This window comes from Patella vulgata, chromosome 1 (genome assembly GCF_932274485.2).
Source record: "Patella vulgata chromosome 1, xgPatVulg1.2, whole genome shotgun sequence".
Lineage (NCBI taxonomy): Eukaryota > Metazoa > Mollusca > Gastropoda > Patellidae > Patella > Patella vulgata.
In genome coordinates, this window is record NC_065879.2 from 40571864 (window position 1) to 40590286 (window position 18423).

Sequence of the window (18423 nt, forward strand, 5' to 3'; positions counted from 1 at the left end):
CTTAAAACTATTTTCTTTTTACTTTCATCTATTAAATTTTGTTTTTAAATTTTGTCACACGTAACAATGACCTTTATGCAACATTATACTGCAAAAATAGCAACTTTACATGGTTTACGAATTGTAATTTACATGTTGAATACCTTAAAACAATATTTTCTTTTACTTTCATATATTAAATTTTGTTTTTAGATTTCGTCACACACGCAATGTTATGAATGCGACATAAATCAAACACTTGTATTTTCAATTGTACAGATTATCGATTCATGATTTCTCCTTTAGAGAGTTCACATGGCTAATACATAGGATATTAATTTGATTTTTGATTTTATGTTTTATAACCTTCAGTCTCCAAATAAGACAACTTTACATTTCATATCCCAGGAGTCACACACGTAACAAAATCTAAGTCGCACACCAGGGCTGGGGCCATTACATTGCCAATGTAATTAATTATATTACCATTACTTTTTAAATGTAATCATTACAATTACTTTCTCATTTTTAGCAATGTAATTAATTACCATTACCCATTACATTGAAAGTAATTAATTACCATTACCCATTACTTTATGACTATATAAATAAAAAACATTTTTCAAAGAAATTAAAAAGACAACCTTATTTTTCTGCCATGAAGTGCCTACAAAATCAAACTAATCCTTGTTTCACTTAAAAGATATTTGTTTATGAATTGTCATTTCTAGCAACTATAACATCAAGACAAATTTTATAGTGATGGGCAGTGGTGACAAAAACTGACATTTTCACTGTATGACTTGAAAAATTAATCAAAAGAATAGTTAATTTACTGTATTTTCTTTTAAGTAATTTTTAAATTTTTTTAATCAACCCAAATAGTTTGTCTATAATATATTGTATAATAACTGGTAAATTATTCAGTAGACTCTAAACACAAATTATATATATTAGTTTTAAGTAACCATAAAATGATGAGATACTTGAAGGTCATTGTTTGGTTTGTCACCTAGAGATTAAAGTGTAGTAAGACTATTTATTGTCTTTTAATCTAACTGTTTGATTGATTGATTGATTGAGTGATTGGCTGTAAATAAGTACTAATCTTTGATTACAATATACATCTTTTCAGAAATCCTCTTTTTATGTTACATGTCTTAAAAAAGGGTCCTACATAAAAAGTAATAAAAGAAAATGTTTAATGTCTTCTTATTCTTCTTATAATTTGTTAAATCTGATTTAAATCTTTTTAAAAAAATATAATGAATTGGATTTGTGTCAGATACACTTAATTATTTCTTTGGTGCTATAAAATTTGAGGCTTGTCATATTGGAAATATATTTATATGTGCCATAAAATGTAATTGAAAAGTAATTGAAATGTAATTGACCATTACATGATTTTTGGAATGTAATTAATTACATTTCCATTACCCATTACCTTTGAAATCTTCCATTACTCATTACATGGCCATTACTTAAAAAATGTAATGATTACATTCCATTACCATTACCCCAGCCCTGTCGCACACATAACAAAATTAAGTCACACACGTAACGCAATTCTTAAACATATTACAGACAACTTTATAAGATTAGCACAGATCTCAAAAAAGTTAGTACCTGCAGCAGTAATTTATAACGTTTATTTAATTGTGGACATAAATACAGAATAGGTCTAACTTCACGGAGGTTTACAAATTTGTTAATGTACTAAATATTTAAAAGTTCACACACGTAACACTCCATATTGGGTTTGATAAAATTCATACTTTTGGTGTCATGCAATCTTATTGTTTGGTGTCATGCAATCTTATTGTTTCAAAAGCTAACTACAGATTTATCTGCAATATTTTGCAGGAATTTTTACACCTTTACCGTATTAAATACATGTAATAATTATTATACGATTAATAGGTAAAAATCAACCCAGGATGTCACACACGTAACAAAAGTCGCCCTATATTCATTATTTTGTCAATTGGGCTATTTATTTTAGTTTGTTTTTCACAAACACAATATGTGAAGTATCTAATATCTGAATTACAAATTTAGCTGAACAAGAACTTGCAACTAAAAAATTCATGTAATAGACATTGGTAAAATAGAGAGTGATGATTTTCCATTTCAGAACATAGTAAATATCTCGGAATAAACTAAACTAAATTTCTATTATTTTGTTTAAATGTCATGTTTGCTACATAACTCAGCACTGATATTCATTGGCAAAAACACCAAGTTGTGCATTGTATTTTAAGTATCTTCCAAGTGGACAATTCCGTATTTCTTAAGTGATTGTAGAAAATCATCACTCCTAACTTGTGTGTTCAACAAACGTAATCTTATTCATTTTTGAGAAACATTTATTTATTTGAGAGTTTAGTTTATAAATATTATATTAATATACATTCTCATCTGAATAAATGTTTGTTGTACAGAATAGAAGCATGCCATGTATAATTAAAGTTTTCTCACATCTGAACCAACCTGATCATCTGGCAGGTCTCGTTTGGGTTTTTTAATTTGTCGAACGCTTTCCCTCCTACCAGATTTTGATAAAGATCTAGGTGGTTGATAAACTGTATCATATGGAGGACCAGCAGGGACATAAGAGGAGGGAGTTGTTGTATCAGCTTTCCTTTTTACCCCTTTTTTTGACTGCAAAAGAATACATCATTTACTTCTTTTGTTATAAATAGTTCTTGAAAAAGAAAATAACATTAACCCTCTGTAGCTCTAAAAAACCAACTCTTTCTTTTCCATCATTTGATATGTCATCTGTTTTTACATGTGCATGTACGATTCCAGTCCCAAACTAGTGCAACAATTGATTCAAACAAATACTATTTAACTTGAAATATGACAAAACTGTTAGTCTCGGTCACCAAGAACGTCCTAGTCTTCAATGTACAGAGGGTCAGTTGTCAACATTAGCTCAAAAGTTTCATGTTTAACATGGATTTCAGTTTTTTATGTGGATGAGTTGCACCCCTTCCCAAAATAAATCTCACAAACATGAATCGGGACGACAAATTAGGATTTAAAAAAAAACAGAAAAAGATATGGTCCATGAAAAGAGGAATTTTAGGCCGCGGTTAATTAATTGTCAGTTTCTCATGACCCGAGTTTGTGAAATATACATGCTACATGCAGTAATTATTAATTGAGATGAATTTTTTTTTTTTTTTTTTAAAGTTTGATGCTGTATTTCTATTTCAGCAATAAATAATGTCAGTTACTTGACCGTTGAAAATCCAACGGTAACCAGTGTCCGCGATTTATTCACATTAGATTTTTATAGATTAAAATATCTGTTGCACAATATAGCTGGGCATTGGAAGATTTGATCATAATAAATAAGTTTAAATTATTAGTGATATGCTTCTAAGTTAACGGTTCGTTAATTCATTCATTCTTGGCATTTCGTTTCTTTATCCTTCCCTACTTTGACAGGTTACGAAATGACCTGTTCCAAACTGGTTGATAATTTGTTCCGACATAAATAATTAAAAGCATACCCTTGGATTTTTAAATACAAAATAAGTTAGATTATTTAACAGGTCAGTCAAAGAATCTACTACACACGTGGGCGTTTCATGTTAATTGTCGTAAACTTTGGACCATTCATCGGCACATGGCATCATAATATAAATACTTTTATCATTGTGTCTTTCTTAATCAAACTGAACATTTATTTGTTTCTCTGTGTCATTTTGAGACTGTTTATATACCAGTAATGTTGTTAATAAAATACCGTGAAAGGCGTGAAGCAATGTCAACCAGTCGGTGTCTCATGATCGAGGCTATCTCATGGCGGCAGTTCTGGGACCGTTGCTAGTCAGTAAATAAAATAATTTAGCAGGAATTAAAAGACATATATCTTTCTGTGAATTTTATTACAAATGACAAGTGCCTTATAGAGTATATATGTGGTCTTGGTGAATGTTGTAGCTACCATTCCTTGGTATGGATGACATATGATACGGCTTTATCACTTCCGTTTTGCGGATGGACTTCCGTGTATTTTTTCACATTCTAGCCTACTTATCACCTACGGTGTCATGTCCATCGATAAATAGTGGAGTTTAATGCGTCAATTCATTGTTCATATTTAAAGGCAAACAAATATAGTTTTAAAGGACAAATTTTTGACCTCACTAAATTTGACCAAATAATTGAGGTGCGTAATTATTACGGATGAAAACAGACATGCGGGTGGGTCATGAGAAACAAACAATTAACTGTGGCCTTACAATAAAAAGATTAAAGAGTGTTGGATATTGAACAGGGAATGCAAATGGATTTTGTAAATGGCAATTCTTAAATTATTTTCATGGGCGTCGAAATGTTTTAGGGCAAGTTACTAGATTTTTGTCATGATAATGTAAAAAACAGATAATCTAGCCAATGACATAGTTATTCTCAAATGTTGACAACGCATCCAGACTAGTATTCGTTAGAATATATGAATGGTATAAAACGTTATTACAAAAAAATAACGCAAGATGGCTGAAGAGTGGAGAATTGAGGAAGAATGTTAAAAGATAGGTTGCAAGGCAACGAAACATACGCCCACAGCACCTAAATTGCCTGGGCAGTCAACAAGAGTTGTTGCATATTTTTACAGGTAATGAAACATTTATAATACACTAAAATCTGTTTAAGAGTAACAAGTCATTAAGTAATTATCAGAAAATCATTAGAATTATTTGGCCCATGCCAACGTTTAGCATACAAAACATTTAATATCATGGATTTAGCTGTTCAGTTATCAAAAATCATTGAAAATCAATATACTGGTTTCAAGACTTTAAACTCGGTATCAATCGAAAGGATTATATACATGTATAGGCGTAAACATGGTGTATAAATCTAAAATCAATCAGATGATAACTATGCCTATGGTCTCTAAAGCTGTTCAACTTACCAAAAATCATTGAAAATCAATATACTTGTTTGTCTCAAGTAAAAACTCTGGATAAATTTAAGTCAATCGAAATGATTATATATAGGCGTAAACATAAATATAAAATCAATCAAGGGCCATAACTCTGGCAGTAATTATTGGAAATCATTGAAAATCAATAGGTTTCTTTGTTGACCTTAAACACTGAGTATAAATTTAAAGTCGATCGAATATTAACTTTAGCCTCTGGAGCATCCATAAGATTTTTCAACGTTATCAAGGCTTCTTCGTCTCGTGACCTTTAACACTGTATATAAATTTAAAGGCAATTGTAGCCGGACAGGAGCGACGAAAATATACAACCAAATTTCAATATGGGCTTATAAAAACGAGAAGTTGTACCAGTCGACTGTTTATATTTTAGTATGAAATTCAAAAGAAAACAAACGCCAGGAATGTTGAGTCAATTGTGGGGGACGCCATCTTGAAAATTGAATTGTCAATCCGGTAGGCGAGCAAGTTCGAATATTTGCATAATCAATTTGGTAAATCGTCGTGGTAAATACGACAGCTAAGCGAAATAAATTTTGTTAATATTTTCCTGCAAACGTGATTGAATGGGATTTGCAAATCCATTGTCATAATCAATATCTCGTAAAAACACCTACAGACTACAAAACTAAGAAATTCTACCTTTGTTGGCTGTATTGGTGGGGTAACACCAGACTGACGATTTGGTAAATCGTTGTGGTAAATATAACAGTTACCTGAAACCAATTATGCTAACATTTTCCCATAAACATGATTGAATGGGATTTGCAAATGCATTAGTCATAATCGGTAACTCATAAAAACACCTACTGACTACAAAACTATCGAATATATTTTTAAAGAATCTATAAAACTAAGAAAATCTACCTTGGTTGGCTGTATTGGTGGGGTAACACCAGACTGCCGTAACGGTGACATATCATTTTCTGAATTGCTAATAGAATGGCTGATAGTGTTCGACTGTGTGGAATTAGGTAGAGTTGCTATAGGAGAAACATAGACTCTACTTGATACTGGGGAGTGGGGAGCTGTATCAGATGAAGCAGACGGTGATGGTATACTGTTGTATATTTGGGTCTGTGTAGTAGCAGAGCTTGGTTCACTGGATGTGGCAGTTGTAGGTGCAACCACCGATTCGGGTTGGACTTCTGTAACTACAGGTCCTTTAGATGCTTGTCTTGCTTGGGCTGCAGCCATAGATGCTGCTGCAGCACCACGTGGACCTTTTTTTGATGGGGCTTGGATTTCTATTTCCTGAAAAAAATATTTAAGTGTATTACAATCTTCATTTCATCTAAACATTCTCAGAGGTAACAGGATTACTTCTGTTGGTGATGCCTATTTTCATCCACAACAAGTTAACAGATAATGTTCCCAAATAGATGCTCATTAATTACTTGCATATCTAAATCTAAAGTCTAAGCAGAAAATGTTCACGATCGAACTCAGTCAAGGTTTTGAAGTACCTGGTAGAAGGTACCAGCAGCCACCCAGTAATCTGAGTGGGAAATCTCTAAATTGTCCAAATGTAGCATCTTTTCAACAGCTTGTAGGTTTTTTTATTTATATGTGTGTAAATTATTGTTAAAAATAATACTGGAAATATGGTGAAATTTCTGGCTTTGCAATGGTGTTAATTTTATTGACTTCCAAACATACAGAGTAATTAGTATAAGATGGATTAATTTTGTTAATTAGTGCCTCATCTCAGTAGGTGAATTCAAAGCTCTTGTATTCGCTTGCCAATAACGAAATACATTTTCTATAAATAGTAACAAAAGCAGCAAAAAGTGACCTTTCGTATGATACTAAATACGTGTTAAATTTCTTGTGTTCATTCACTTTAATTATCTAAAAATCTGTTCCGATTTCAAAGCTAATTTTAGTGTCTTAGTACAACATATAGATATGGCAAACCATATACCAGTGGAAAAAGACAATAAACGGAAACAACCCAGTCTACTACACATGTAACATGACGATAATTCCTGACCCCAAAGAGTGTTTATCAGCGTCGATATTCAGCAAAATAGGTAATTTTGTTAATATTTTTTATATATAGAAATAGAATGTTACTGAGATATTAATCTTTATACGTTTTATTTTTGTATCAACCGATGCGTTAAATTAGTTTATTTTTTGTTTATTCTGCCGGTATGCAGGTCGAGTGTTTGATCGGCATTCTGATGGCTAGCACACTCAGTTGTGAAAATGAAAATTAACTGAAAGTATTTTAATGAAAATGAATCTCGATATTGAAATAATTACATATTAATCATGTAATTTATTAATAATTAATCTATCAGACTGACCTTAAAAATATCTTTGTTTCACCAAACCCGACCCACAATCGAGGAGAAGGGTCGGTAGGTCGGGGTTTTTTTTCAGATTTTTTTTAAGAGCTAATTTGACAGCTTGATAATTTTCCGGGTGCAAACATTCGTCTTCTTTTAGCCTATTGTCAAACAAATCAATGACATCGGGATTTTTCGTGATGCACGACTCGCACACGAATTGCCAGAAACTGACGTTTGAAACTCCCTAAACACGTTTTTTAACGATCGTGCGGGTTGTGCCTTCATTTTTCTCGAAAGCGGATATTCAATATCTGTTTGAGAAAAATAGAGGCAGAATCATTTCGTGGGAATGGACGTGCTTTCGTCTACAACCATTTTGTTGAGAAGCGACACCTATGATGCTTTCGTCTTGATCAACCAGTTTCAATAATGAATCAAACCATAGCCATAGTAAAGGGAAATAACTCTCGTGATATATTTCAAGTTTACACACAAAATAAAATAAAAAGATCGCGGAAAAGTGCAATAAAATAATTTAAGTCGGGGGTGGTTTTAGTTAGTCGGTCGCGTTAGGCGAAACAAAGATATTTTTAAGGTCAGCCTCATGTAATTTATTAATAAACAAGAATGTTCATCGAGTATTTATATGATATTTCTTCGTTTTAATCCACCAAAGATGTGGACACTGAATCGGTAAAATCCAAGATGGCAGACATCAATGTCACTCATTTCACAAAATAATGACGATTTTCTTTTGATAATACGTCATCGTTTGTTCAAATTTATGTTAATTTTGTTGCATTTTCACAACCTCTAAGGATATGTTGTTTGAAGTAGACTTATTATAAATTATATTGTTTTTATGTTAGGTTTTTCTCCTTGCAGAATGTGAATCACTTGTACCTTGGGACTTTTTTAGGTTTAGTGTTAAATGTCCTAAAAAGTTATATTATATTATATTATTTCAGATCATGATTTCAAGATATTAAAATCTATATTCACTGCAAATGGAAGAGGCCGAAGACCATCCATACCGAATTTATGCTTGAATAATGAACTACTGCAGTTGTATTTTCTGAAAGACCATGGAACATACTTGTAGATTTCAAAGTATATTATATATAGGTATTCAGAAATCTTGAATAAGGGGTCTTTTGTTGAAAGTGTACCGGTACAAAGAAGTTCTAATAGTGAAAGAAGATCATATCTCATATCTTACAAATGAAGTAAATTTTGTTGGACAATATTTGTTTAGGTTAAGTATAACCAGGCATGAACTTTTAGGTGACATATCAAATAAAAAAATAGTGCCAGTAGCTGTAACAAAAAGTATTATTCTTCATTCGATTCAGTTTCAAAAAAAAGGAAGACTTGCTATTATCATGGATACCCCAGGCTGTGTCGTATATAATCTATCTGGTGATTATTCAAATCAGCTTTGTCAAAAACAGATAAAGAATTATTACAGCTATAGAAAAGAAGAAAAGATATGAGACATTCATGTCTTCTAAAGTTTTTGATCGTATTGAAACTGTCCATAATCCTCTGCTATCCAAAGTAAATATACATCTGATGTCGGTGATGCCTTTTGTTTAAAATACACTGTTTCAAGTGCATAATTCAACTAATTTATATGCAAAATAAAGGTTCCAATATCAATTGTTGTATTGTATTTCAATCAAATTACTTAATTAGTCTTGAAGTTATGACATTTTGAATTTGTGACTCAATTATTCACAAAAGTGGCACTTTTCCGTGGTCAAAATTGCACTGCCGATATTATTAATTGTGAATAACATCTTAAATTGCATAGCAAGAAAGCTTGAAAAGAATTAGCATTAAATTATATAACTTTTTATGTAAAAAAAAATGCTGAAAAACCCATAAATTTATATTTGCATAAAAACTTATTGCATACCAAAGTTGGGCTTCAGACTTATTCGTACTATGTAATTTTGTCATTTTCATTTTTAAAAGCTTATTTCAACAAAAGTTACTTGAAATAGTCTTAATACATTTAAAGTTTGTATAGAATGTACTCCATGTATTTCATTAAGTTGAAAATAATACCTATCTGCGTATTTATGCAACTCTTAATTGCATATCAAAATGGCCTATTTTAGTGAATTTATGCAATAATTTCAAAATAAGAACTTTAAACATGAATATCTCAGGAACTAATCAAGATATTTTGTTAATTTTTTTTTGCTGGGCTTCTATTGGTGGCTACTTTCATGATAAACTATCGAATATCAGAAATAAGAAACAAATTTTGGCTGCTGGTACCAACTGGTAGTGAAACTATACACTAAGTTTCATCATTCTACATCAGTAAGAATCAAAGATATATTGTCCCAAAGCATCAACCAATGAAATTGCTGAGCTCTGCTTAGCTTTAGCAGAAAATGTTAATCACTGAACTCGGTCAAGGTATTCACCTAATGAACATCTACACAAAGTTTAACCAGCGAGACATTCACCTAATGAACATCTACAAAGTTTATACTATCTCAATTACAAGCAAAATCATTTTCCAAAGTCTTGACTAGGGTTGTCACGATTAATCGGTTTAGTCGTAATCGATTAGGTTTCTAGCTCAAACCGATTCACATTTTGAAAAATCGGTAGTCGTTTCATCCAATTTATATTTATACAATTACATGTTTGACGTTTACTGTTTGCTAAACACACTGCTGAATTGCTGCCTATTAAAACCGTATGGAAAGTACGTCGTTTGAGACTCTATACAGAAATTCCCATCTAAGCAGAAAATGCCCGTCTTTGAACTACATCAAGACATTCAGCTAATAACACCTACACCTAGTTTGAACATTCTACCTCAATTAGGAGAGTCATTGCGTCCTAAAAAGTTGACGGACAGGCCCATTTTAATAGTCCACTGATTTCTTTGAAAGGTGGGGGGACAAAAAGAATAATCATTTGATTATTATTATACAAGACCTGATAAAATTTTAAAACTTGAAAACACTGTCTTACCTCTGCTGGCATTTGACTAAGTTTCTGCAAAAATACTTTTTCTAAAGCTTTACCCATCAGCACAATATCCTGGAAAAACAAAAGAAAAAAACTTTCAAGGCTTGTAGTGTGAAATAACATCTGTTACTTTCCATGAACAATTTTGGCCACTTTTACAGTGATAAATCCATAAAATAACTATGTTGAGCCTTCAAAATTCAATTCTACTTACATCTCCAGGTTTGTTGTACACATAGCAATTAGTAAACATTGTGTTGACATCTTGGACACAATCTTCAGCAGAATAATAAAAGTTAGTTTCTAATCTTTTTTTTACTGTTCCTAAATCCATTGGACACTTGATAATCTTGAAATAATCCTAAAACAATAATGTTATATTAATTTCTCCCTCAAATGCATTTGTATTTGCATCTGTATAAATGTACACAAAAACTGCACTTTTAACTGTCATTTTAGACTCAATTGTTAAAGATACATTATGGGAGATTTTTAGAATTTTACTCAGTCAGCCATTCTTGCTATAACAGTTCAAAAATAGATGTAAGAAAAATATATTGAAAATTTCTGTCAAATTACTTTATTCTGAACATAGTTATCACCAGTGTAATTTTTGACTAGAAATGGGATTGAATTCCATCTTCACCGATTCTTAGTATGGCCGATCGTTTGATTGACAGGCTTTAACTCCACCTACATAATCTCTGCTGTCTTTTGTCTGCTGTCATCATATCCGAGTTTGTGTTTTACCTTTTTGGATTTTTATAACAATTGGACAAAATGGGTGAGAGGGTAAATTTTCATTCTTACTTGTATTTTGGGCATGCATAAAATCAATTGAATATAGGACATAATATTATAATACAATTATGATAAATCTATAGGTATACACCAGTGGCGTCGTACCTATTGGGGAAATAAAAATATTTTTATTGATATTATTAAGACAGAAGACCTGTCCGTTTGTATTAGTCATCACACGGTCTCCAGGAATTGTATAATTTGTCATTATCTGTGTTTAGTTTATTGCACTTTAAATAGTTTAGATGTCATTTGGTAAAGCATCGCTCAACAGCGGCCTCGCTTTGTACACTCTATCATTTAGCCTCGATACGGGAGTATGACGTAAACGTAACGGTTAATCTCTGCTCACGACGCCATTTAAAATTAAATCAGTCATCGAAATCCCATTTAAATCCAAGTCATCCGTGGGTCTACCGAGTTGATTTTGTGCTTGTTGTGTAAATAATAGTGCTCCTACGGTTAGGACTTTTTGTTATCCGAATAGCCGTAGCTATTAACCGGTTAGTAACCGTTAACCGTATGGTCTCAATTTTAAACATAAAACAGAGCTTGTCGGGAGGTGTGAGTCATTACTCGTGTGCATGCTCTACTCGCCTAAAAGGCATTACACACGCAAATATTTCAGGAATTTTTTCAGACATGTACAATTCTTAGGCCGTAGTTATTTATTTACCTGGTTAACTTGGTTCATTTGAAACATTTTTTAATTCAATATAACGATAATATACAAAACAATACTCTGTTTCCCTTCGTACGTGACAGATGGCGATAATATTACTATTACACAATGTTACTAAGAATAGAATAAAGTAAATTGGAAGGCGTCTATTGATTGGACAATAAAGAAATAATTCCTCGCTTGCAAGTAGAATTTTTATGATTGGTTAATTTAACTAAAAACCAAAGTAGAATTCTTGCCAGAAATTACGAGATATGAAACGTGTTGAATGTCGTAACGAATCTAGTATAATGTCATTTTCTAACCTTTATGATTATATTTTGAATGGTGGTTACGTTTTGAAGTAAATAATAAACAAGTTAGAATATAGTTAGAAATCCTGAGAAGTATTTAGATTGGATTAACAATAGCTAAAATCAGAACAAGGTCCGTTGACTTTGCCGTATGACTACGACGAGTGCTATTAATAGTATTATTTTTTAGCAGTCGGCATCGTAGGACGACTGTTACATTCTAAGATTTTCAAACATCAAATAAAAAATGACAACGGGCAAGTTTTGTTATAAAGAGGAATATAATCAGACAACTCTATGTAATTGGGGACATCTCCGTCCAGTTCTAACCGTTAACGGTTATCCGTCTAGTGGTAGTAGCACTAGTAAATAAAGATCTAATTTATAATTTCTATGACATCTGAAGCCTAAATAAAGACTTGCAATAATCAGATTTAGCTCTTGCATAATGTATGTTTAAGTAGTTAGAATTGATGAGTATTGCGACTGGTGACAGAATGTATGAGCCCACCTTTTGTCCATGGTCCTTTGTTTCCAACCTTTAGTATTATAGGGATTTAAGAATCGTTTTAAGAAAAGTTAATGACCAATGGAATTGATTCAGACCAATTATTTTATAATTTCGCTCCGTCACTGTTTAATATAGAAAGATTATCCACGTTACAGGCGTCTGTGCTGTGAATTATTTGTGAAGTACATTACCAACAAGTAACAAGCAAGCCTGCTGAAAATTAGGTTCCCAGTATTAAATATTATTTAAATATAAGGGATACTGATACTCGCTTTGAAAATCAATCACTCGTCAATTTTCATTTATATTTACTAATATTAATAGAAGCTGTAAGCTTTTCTCAATTTGCTGTAGTAGAAGCATATTGCTAAATTGTTTTTGTTGGGTATCTTTGGGAATGATATTCGATTTCAAAAAGGTACATGAATCAATTATCAAGAAAACCAATGAAATGAATCAATTGAGGTTCTTATTAAAGTTTTCACATGTGTGAAAATCGGCTTAGATCTTGTTTTTATGTTAACCACATTACTGAATAAAGCAAAATATTAATAATCTATTACTTACAGGCAAACCCAATTTGTCAGGATCGACTGGCACATGAAATGGCCAGGCAAAGTGGTGTTTCCACATAGCCTTAATGACTACCTTCAGGAGGTACTGAAGTTGATTTGTGAGCCGGCCCTTTCTCGGCTGCTGCGGAGTAGTACCCCTTGAATCACCACCACCAGCAGTTGAATTCATGTCTTTAATGTTCTGAAGAAAAAAAAAAAATAAAACTCCAAATATATATCCCTTTGAGAATTTGTAGAGGAGAGCTTTCATACAATCTTAAAGACAAGATAAGCAATAGTGTTGAAAATCAGATCGAGATTTGTGATCCGAATACTTTTGTTTGCTATCCGAATACTATTCGTCGGATAATTTGGAAACGTGAAATTCTTGAACAAATCACATCAAAAGTTCATATACTCATAATTTCTTACTTATTTCAATGTTTATGAGTGTCTATGTATGCCGAGTATGAAATCTTACTTTCGATTTGCAAATTGTTTGAGCCGCGAAGAAAAAAACGTGCCTACCTTTAGCCGCAATTAAGACTATATATGATATCAAAGAAAATCAACAAGGTGAATGAATTTGTGTATAACTACTCCTGTAATCCGTGGCCCTCCCACTCATCATTTTTGCTCAATCAAAACGAATGAAAAAAGTAAAATAAAAACATCTAACATTTATTCCGCCAAGGTCGTTTGCCTCATTCTGATAATCTACTGCTATTGAACCAATTAGTAAGTGAGAATATATTTCTAAACACAGTGTTAACTTGTATCCCGTAAACCGAAGAAGTAGCTTCTATCTTGCGTAAACCAGCGCGACGAATGAATATTTTTTTATTTAGACAACTGTTCTTGTTGCACTACATTAATATTTTTATTAGTTACTATCGCTAAATAATACGCATGATATTAACATTTATGCTCAAAGCTGCGTACGTGTTCAATAGCATTGGGGAAAATTTCAAAGTAATCAGATGTAAAAATGGCTAATATAGAGCATAGGGAATGTCGGAATATATTGTTACGAATAGTAAAATGATTCGGATAACCCTTATTTTGTATCCGTTAACGGATATCCGAATAGTAGTTTCAACACTAATAAGCAATATTTGTAGAGGAGATGTTTCTTAAAGACAAGATAAGCAAGATCAACTTCCTTACATTTTCTGCAGTGGTATTCATCTTTGGTGGACTATTAACGTCTCCATTTGCCCTGAAATAGATGACAATATCATGCAGATTAGTTTACATGTAATTCGAGATATCGAAGTTTTGACTTTAGTTTGCAACTAACGGTAATTATCAACAGTACTTTTTTTAAAATTTGAGATAATTGTTTTTTTTTAAAAAGCTAATGTTTTTGAAGTTTTGGATCAATTGAGGAAATGTGTAGACTATCCTGTGCCCAACATTGTTCTGTTAGCGTCACATAGACTATAAAACAAATTGTCACAGTGCTCTAGAACTACAAAGCAGATGTGGGGATACTAATATGGTCTTGAGAGTACATACTTCTAAACTACTTTTGTCTAGGGTCTTTCTGGCAAACTAGCCAGTGGCCATGGATATGCAATAAAAGAAAAATTCTGAATTTCAAACTATTGCCATATTTTTGATTTTCTATCTGACAGGATCCCTTAAAAGTAACATGAGTAATCAAGTATATGAAAACCATTATTTAGTTGATAAATGACATAGTAAAAACTGACCCCAAACCCATTTGACAAAAGCTTGCCTGTGTTGTTTGAAACTGAATGAAGACTAAGCTACGAAAAAGAAGCTGTCGTTCTGTTTTTGTTTTTGTTAAATTCACATTGACCCCACCCATAGGACACTTTCTATATTCAAAATCAGTTCAGTCTCAATCCTGTACAGTAGAATCTGTATGAGCAGCCACTCCTATTCAGCGACATCTCCTTGTAAGCGGTCACGATAAATTCCCCCCGTAGAAATTCTGTTGTTTCATCTCTTTATTCAGCGGTCACTATTTTACTAATAAATTCAACAAAACATCGCCCATTCAACGGCCATTGTTGAATCATACCATCTTGTCGTTCTTTGTAACACCCCCGCTAATCCCGTGAATAGTAGTTAATTAACTGGACCCCCACTGATCAGGTAAAAAGAAATGTAAAAATAACAATCAACCCGGGATTATCTGTTAATTAATCTTTTGTTTTATTAAACGACTAACCTGATCATTGTTTTCACGCGTAACGACACATTATTTGATACTGATTGAATAAAATAAAAGTACCGAGTTTTGTCACGATCATCTAGTATTTCTCTTAGCGCCTCCTATAACATTACATACAGAGTTACACCCCCTGTAAATAGGTGATAAAATTAGCGATGTTTTTTGTTCATGTGCTTTTTTGATAAAATAAAATGAATTCATCGATTTTCTTCACAAAAATGGATAAATATTATCGAATGCATCACAATGGTAGACAGTAGTATCGAAGGTTGGTACAAAATGACAAGTTTACAGAAGTTATGTCCGAGATTTGAGTAAAGAATTTTCGTTCGGCGCAAGATTCAGCGACGGCCAAATTTACCGCTTCCAATGCATCCAAGCGTAATATTTAATTTATGTCGGCACAAAAAGCAACGAGATTTTATTAAGAGGCCACTCCTGTTAAGTTATGTACGAGATTTGAGAAAAGAATTTTCGTTCGGCGCAAGGTTCAGCGACGGCCAAATTTACCACTTCCAATGCATCCAAGCGTAATATTTAATTTATGTCGGCACAAAAAGCAACGAGATTATATTGAAAGGCCACTCCCGTTAAGCGGTCAGTTGTGAAAATTCCCTTGGGTGGCTGCTTAATGCAGATTCTACTGTATTTCATTGGATGCCATGACCAATTTGCATTTATACTTATAGCTGTCTCTTACTTAAGAAGAGAGTCTAAACAAGTCTCAATTGATTTATTTGTACATACAAATACCAGTAAGTAGTGACTACAAGTTTTACGTGTTTGTGAAAGAATCATGTATTTTGACATGTGAAATAAATAGTAGCAGAAAAGTTCTCCCAATAATATCAGATGGCAGTAACTGGTTTTCACAACAGGTACTGAATATACTGCATATATTTTGCAGATTACAGCACAGTGCATATTTATACTTAAGTAAGGATCCACAGCTAACTTTACTATTTACTTGGTGATAATGTGCATTGAATCCGCCACTGATTTCCTTTTAACACTAAGGCAGTAATGCAAACCCAACTTAAATGTGATAAATGTGGTATATCCGATGGGACTTCAAACAGGTTCAGACGCCTATTCCCTTTTTTTTATTGAGTAAACAGTGTAATTAGCAATACTGTAAATTGCATATGATATAATATCCAAACATATGACATAACCTAAGTCAAGTGACAAAGATTACCCATTGCATAAACTATAATGTTTATAAATAAATGGTCAATATGCTGTACCCGACCAGCTAATTATCTTATATCAGTTCGAGTCAGCTACTTTTATACCAGTACAAGCCATCAATGATCAAAACATTGTGTCCTACTTCCGATGTCAACTAACCTAGGTCTGGGCCTAATTGGTCTCACTCAATCTGCCAATAATTAGGCCTACAGGACAGTTATGTTGAGACAAATAATGCAAATCTAATGTTTTCAGCCTAGTTATGAAAGAACATTTTGTTGTTCTGGACGTTGATTTAACTACATCTACAACAACTTGAGCCAACGTGTTCAATTATGACTCATTTTTCTAACCAAACATGTGACTTAGAATTAAAATGGCGGAAGCGTACGCTATTTCATCAATGCTAGCACAAAGCTAGTTGCATCTTCAAAATATCCTGAACGACCTCCTCTGTATTCCAGAAACAACACAAATTGAATTACTGAAATTCGAAAACATTTCACTTCCCAAAGATGTAAATATTTAGTTAATAAACTCCATAGCCGGACAATATAATCGTAACTCGGCCATTCTACTAGTCTAGTATGCGGTTGCTTGTAACATTAGTCGATACTAGGCTAGTTGTAGTGTGAAAACTCCGACACCTTACCCAACACACAAAACACCCGATTTAAAGAAATTGAAGAATTAAAAGTGTCCTTTTATAACTCACATCGTACCTCTGCTACTTTAAGTAAGTCAATACACACATAATGCGAAGAATAATATCCTCATTCCATAATATTTTCATAGCAATGACAGAGCCGATGTGAAGTGCGTCTGATGAAACAATGGCGGCCAACTCAACTCACGGACATGGATGGATCGTGGCTGAAATTTATAATTCTAATATTCCATATTAAAAATAATATCATAGTACCCTGGATTGACGTTTGGGGCATGTGGCTGGTACCCTTGCAGCGCCGGATGGCTCTTCGGGTCCATATTATTCGCTAGATTCTCCAGCACACCATGGGCTTCTGTCAATTGCATCGCAGTAAAGAGCCGCGACTGCAAAGCTTTATATAATTTTTCGTTTAAAAGGGCGTAATTTGATTGGCTAATTCCATCACATGATTTCAGAAGACTCGTAAATTTAGTAGAAATCAGTAATTTCGGGGAGAAATAAACACATAAAATCGTTTTAACAACTTTGAAAATAAGTTGGTTTAATCTGGAAATTACAGTGCCACGTTCTTTTGAAGGTATACCACCTTACACATCCGAGGACAACAACATCACAGCCATTACTGTCCCGTTGTGTAAGCGTAATGGGCCCCGATTGGCCGGTTTGTGTCACGTGACATATCCACTCCACATATTTTGTCTATATTCTGAATAACAGGGAATCTTTCCGTCATGTATTAAAATCATTAGATCCATATTCGAGTTAGCTTTAAGTTTATAAGCCCGCTATCCAAATACATTACTTGTAAACCGTTAAAATCCCGTAAAGTTAGACTGAGGCATGTGACATGCGCGAGACGATAAAGCTTGTGACTCTAAAGCGCATGCGTGAATTGTGCATGTGTTGAGGTAGCGGGAACCCACTGTTTTGTGTACATAAAACAAGGTATTATTATTGTTATTTATTAGTTTCTAAAGTAAATATAGTTATACCGGTCTCTGTAACGAGTCTGTGTCATTTGAGGGTATGTGCCTTTATTTGAAACTTTAGGTACTGATGCCTTGAACAGGTAAAACAGGACCTATCAAATCGGGATTGCTCATCATAGTCATACTCAGCATACTGCCTGGTTGAGTCGTTCCTTTTAGCATGCAATGCCAATGCATGGTGTTGTTTTTTTTTTAAAGTGTTATTACTGTTATTAAGGTGTCATTATTATCACATGAAAATGTTGTATATGTTTTTAAAAAATATATTGACTAGGTTGGCGTTTAAATTGTATCAAGTC

General features: G+C 33.0%; 2 protein-coding genes across 2 annotated transcripts in view; one reads left to right on the plus strand and one right to left on the minus strand.

Moving 5' to 3' along the window:
* Window positions 1-18002, minus strand: part of LOC126809948 (bromodomain-containing protein 3) — a 42939-nt gene extending 24937 nt beyond the window's left edge. The window contains exons 1-8 of the mRNA XM_050534824.2: window positions 17388-18002; window positions 14239-14290; window positions 13085-13273; window positions 10445-10591; window positions 10234-10302; window positions 5794-6193; window positions 5582-5655; window positions 2458-2640 (exon numbers count right to left, since the gene is read on the minus strand). Of these exons, the coding sequence (XP_050390781.1) occupies window positions 2458-2640; window positions 5582-5655; window positions 5794-6193; window positions 10234-10302; window positions 10445-10591; window positions 13085-13273; window positions 14239-14290; window positions 17388-17500 (1227 nt within the window). The 5' untranslated portion in view covers window positions 17501-18002. The remainder of the gene's footprint in view (window positions 1-2457; window positions 2641-5581; window positions 5656-5793; window positions 6194-10233; window positions 10303-10444; window positions 10592-13084; window positions 13274-14238; window positions 14291-17387) is intronic.
* LOC126825982 (WD repeat-containing protein 5) overlaps window positions 17989-18423 on the plus strand; it is a 69107-nt gene continuing 68672 nt past the window's right edge. The window contains exon 1 of the mRNA XM_050555540.2: window positions 17989-18080. The gene's annotated coding sequence lies outside the window, so the exon portion shown is untranslated. The remainder of the gene's footprint in view (window positions 18081-18423) is intronic.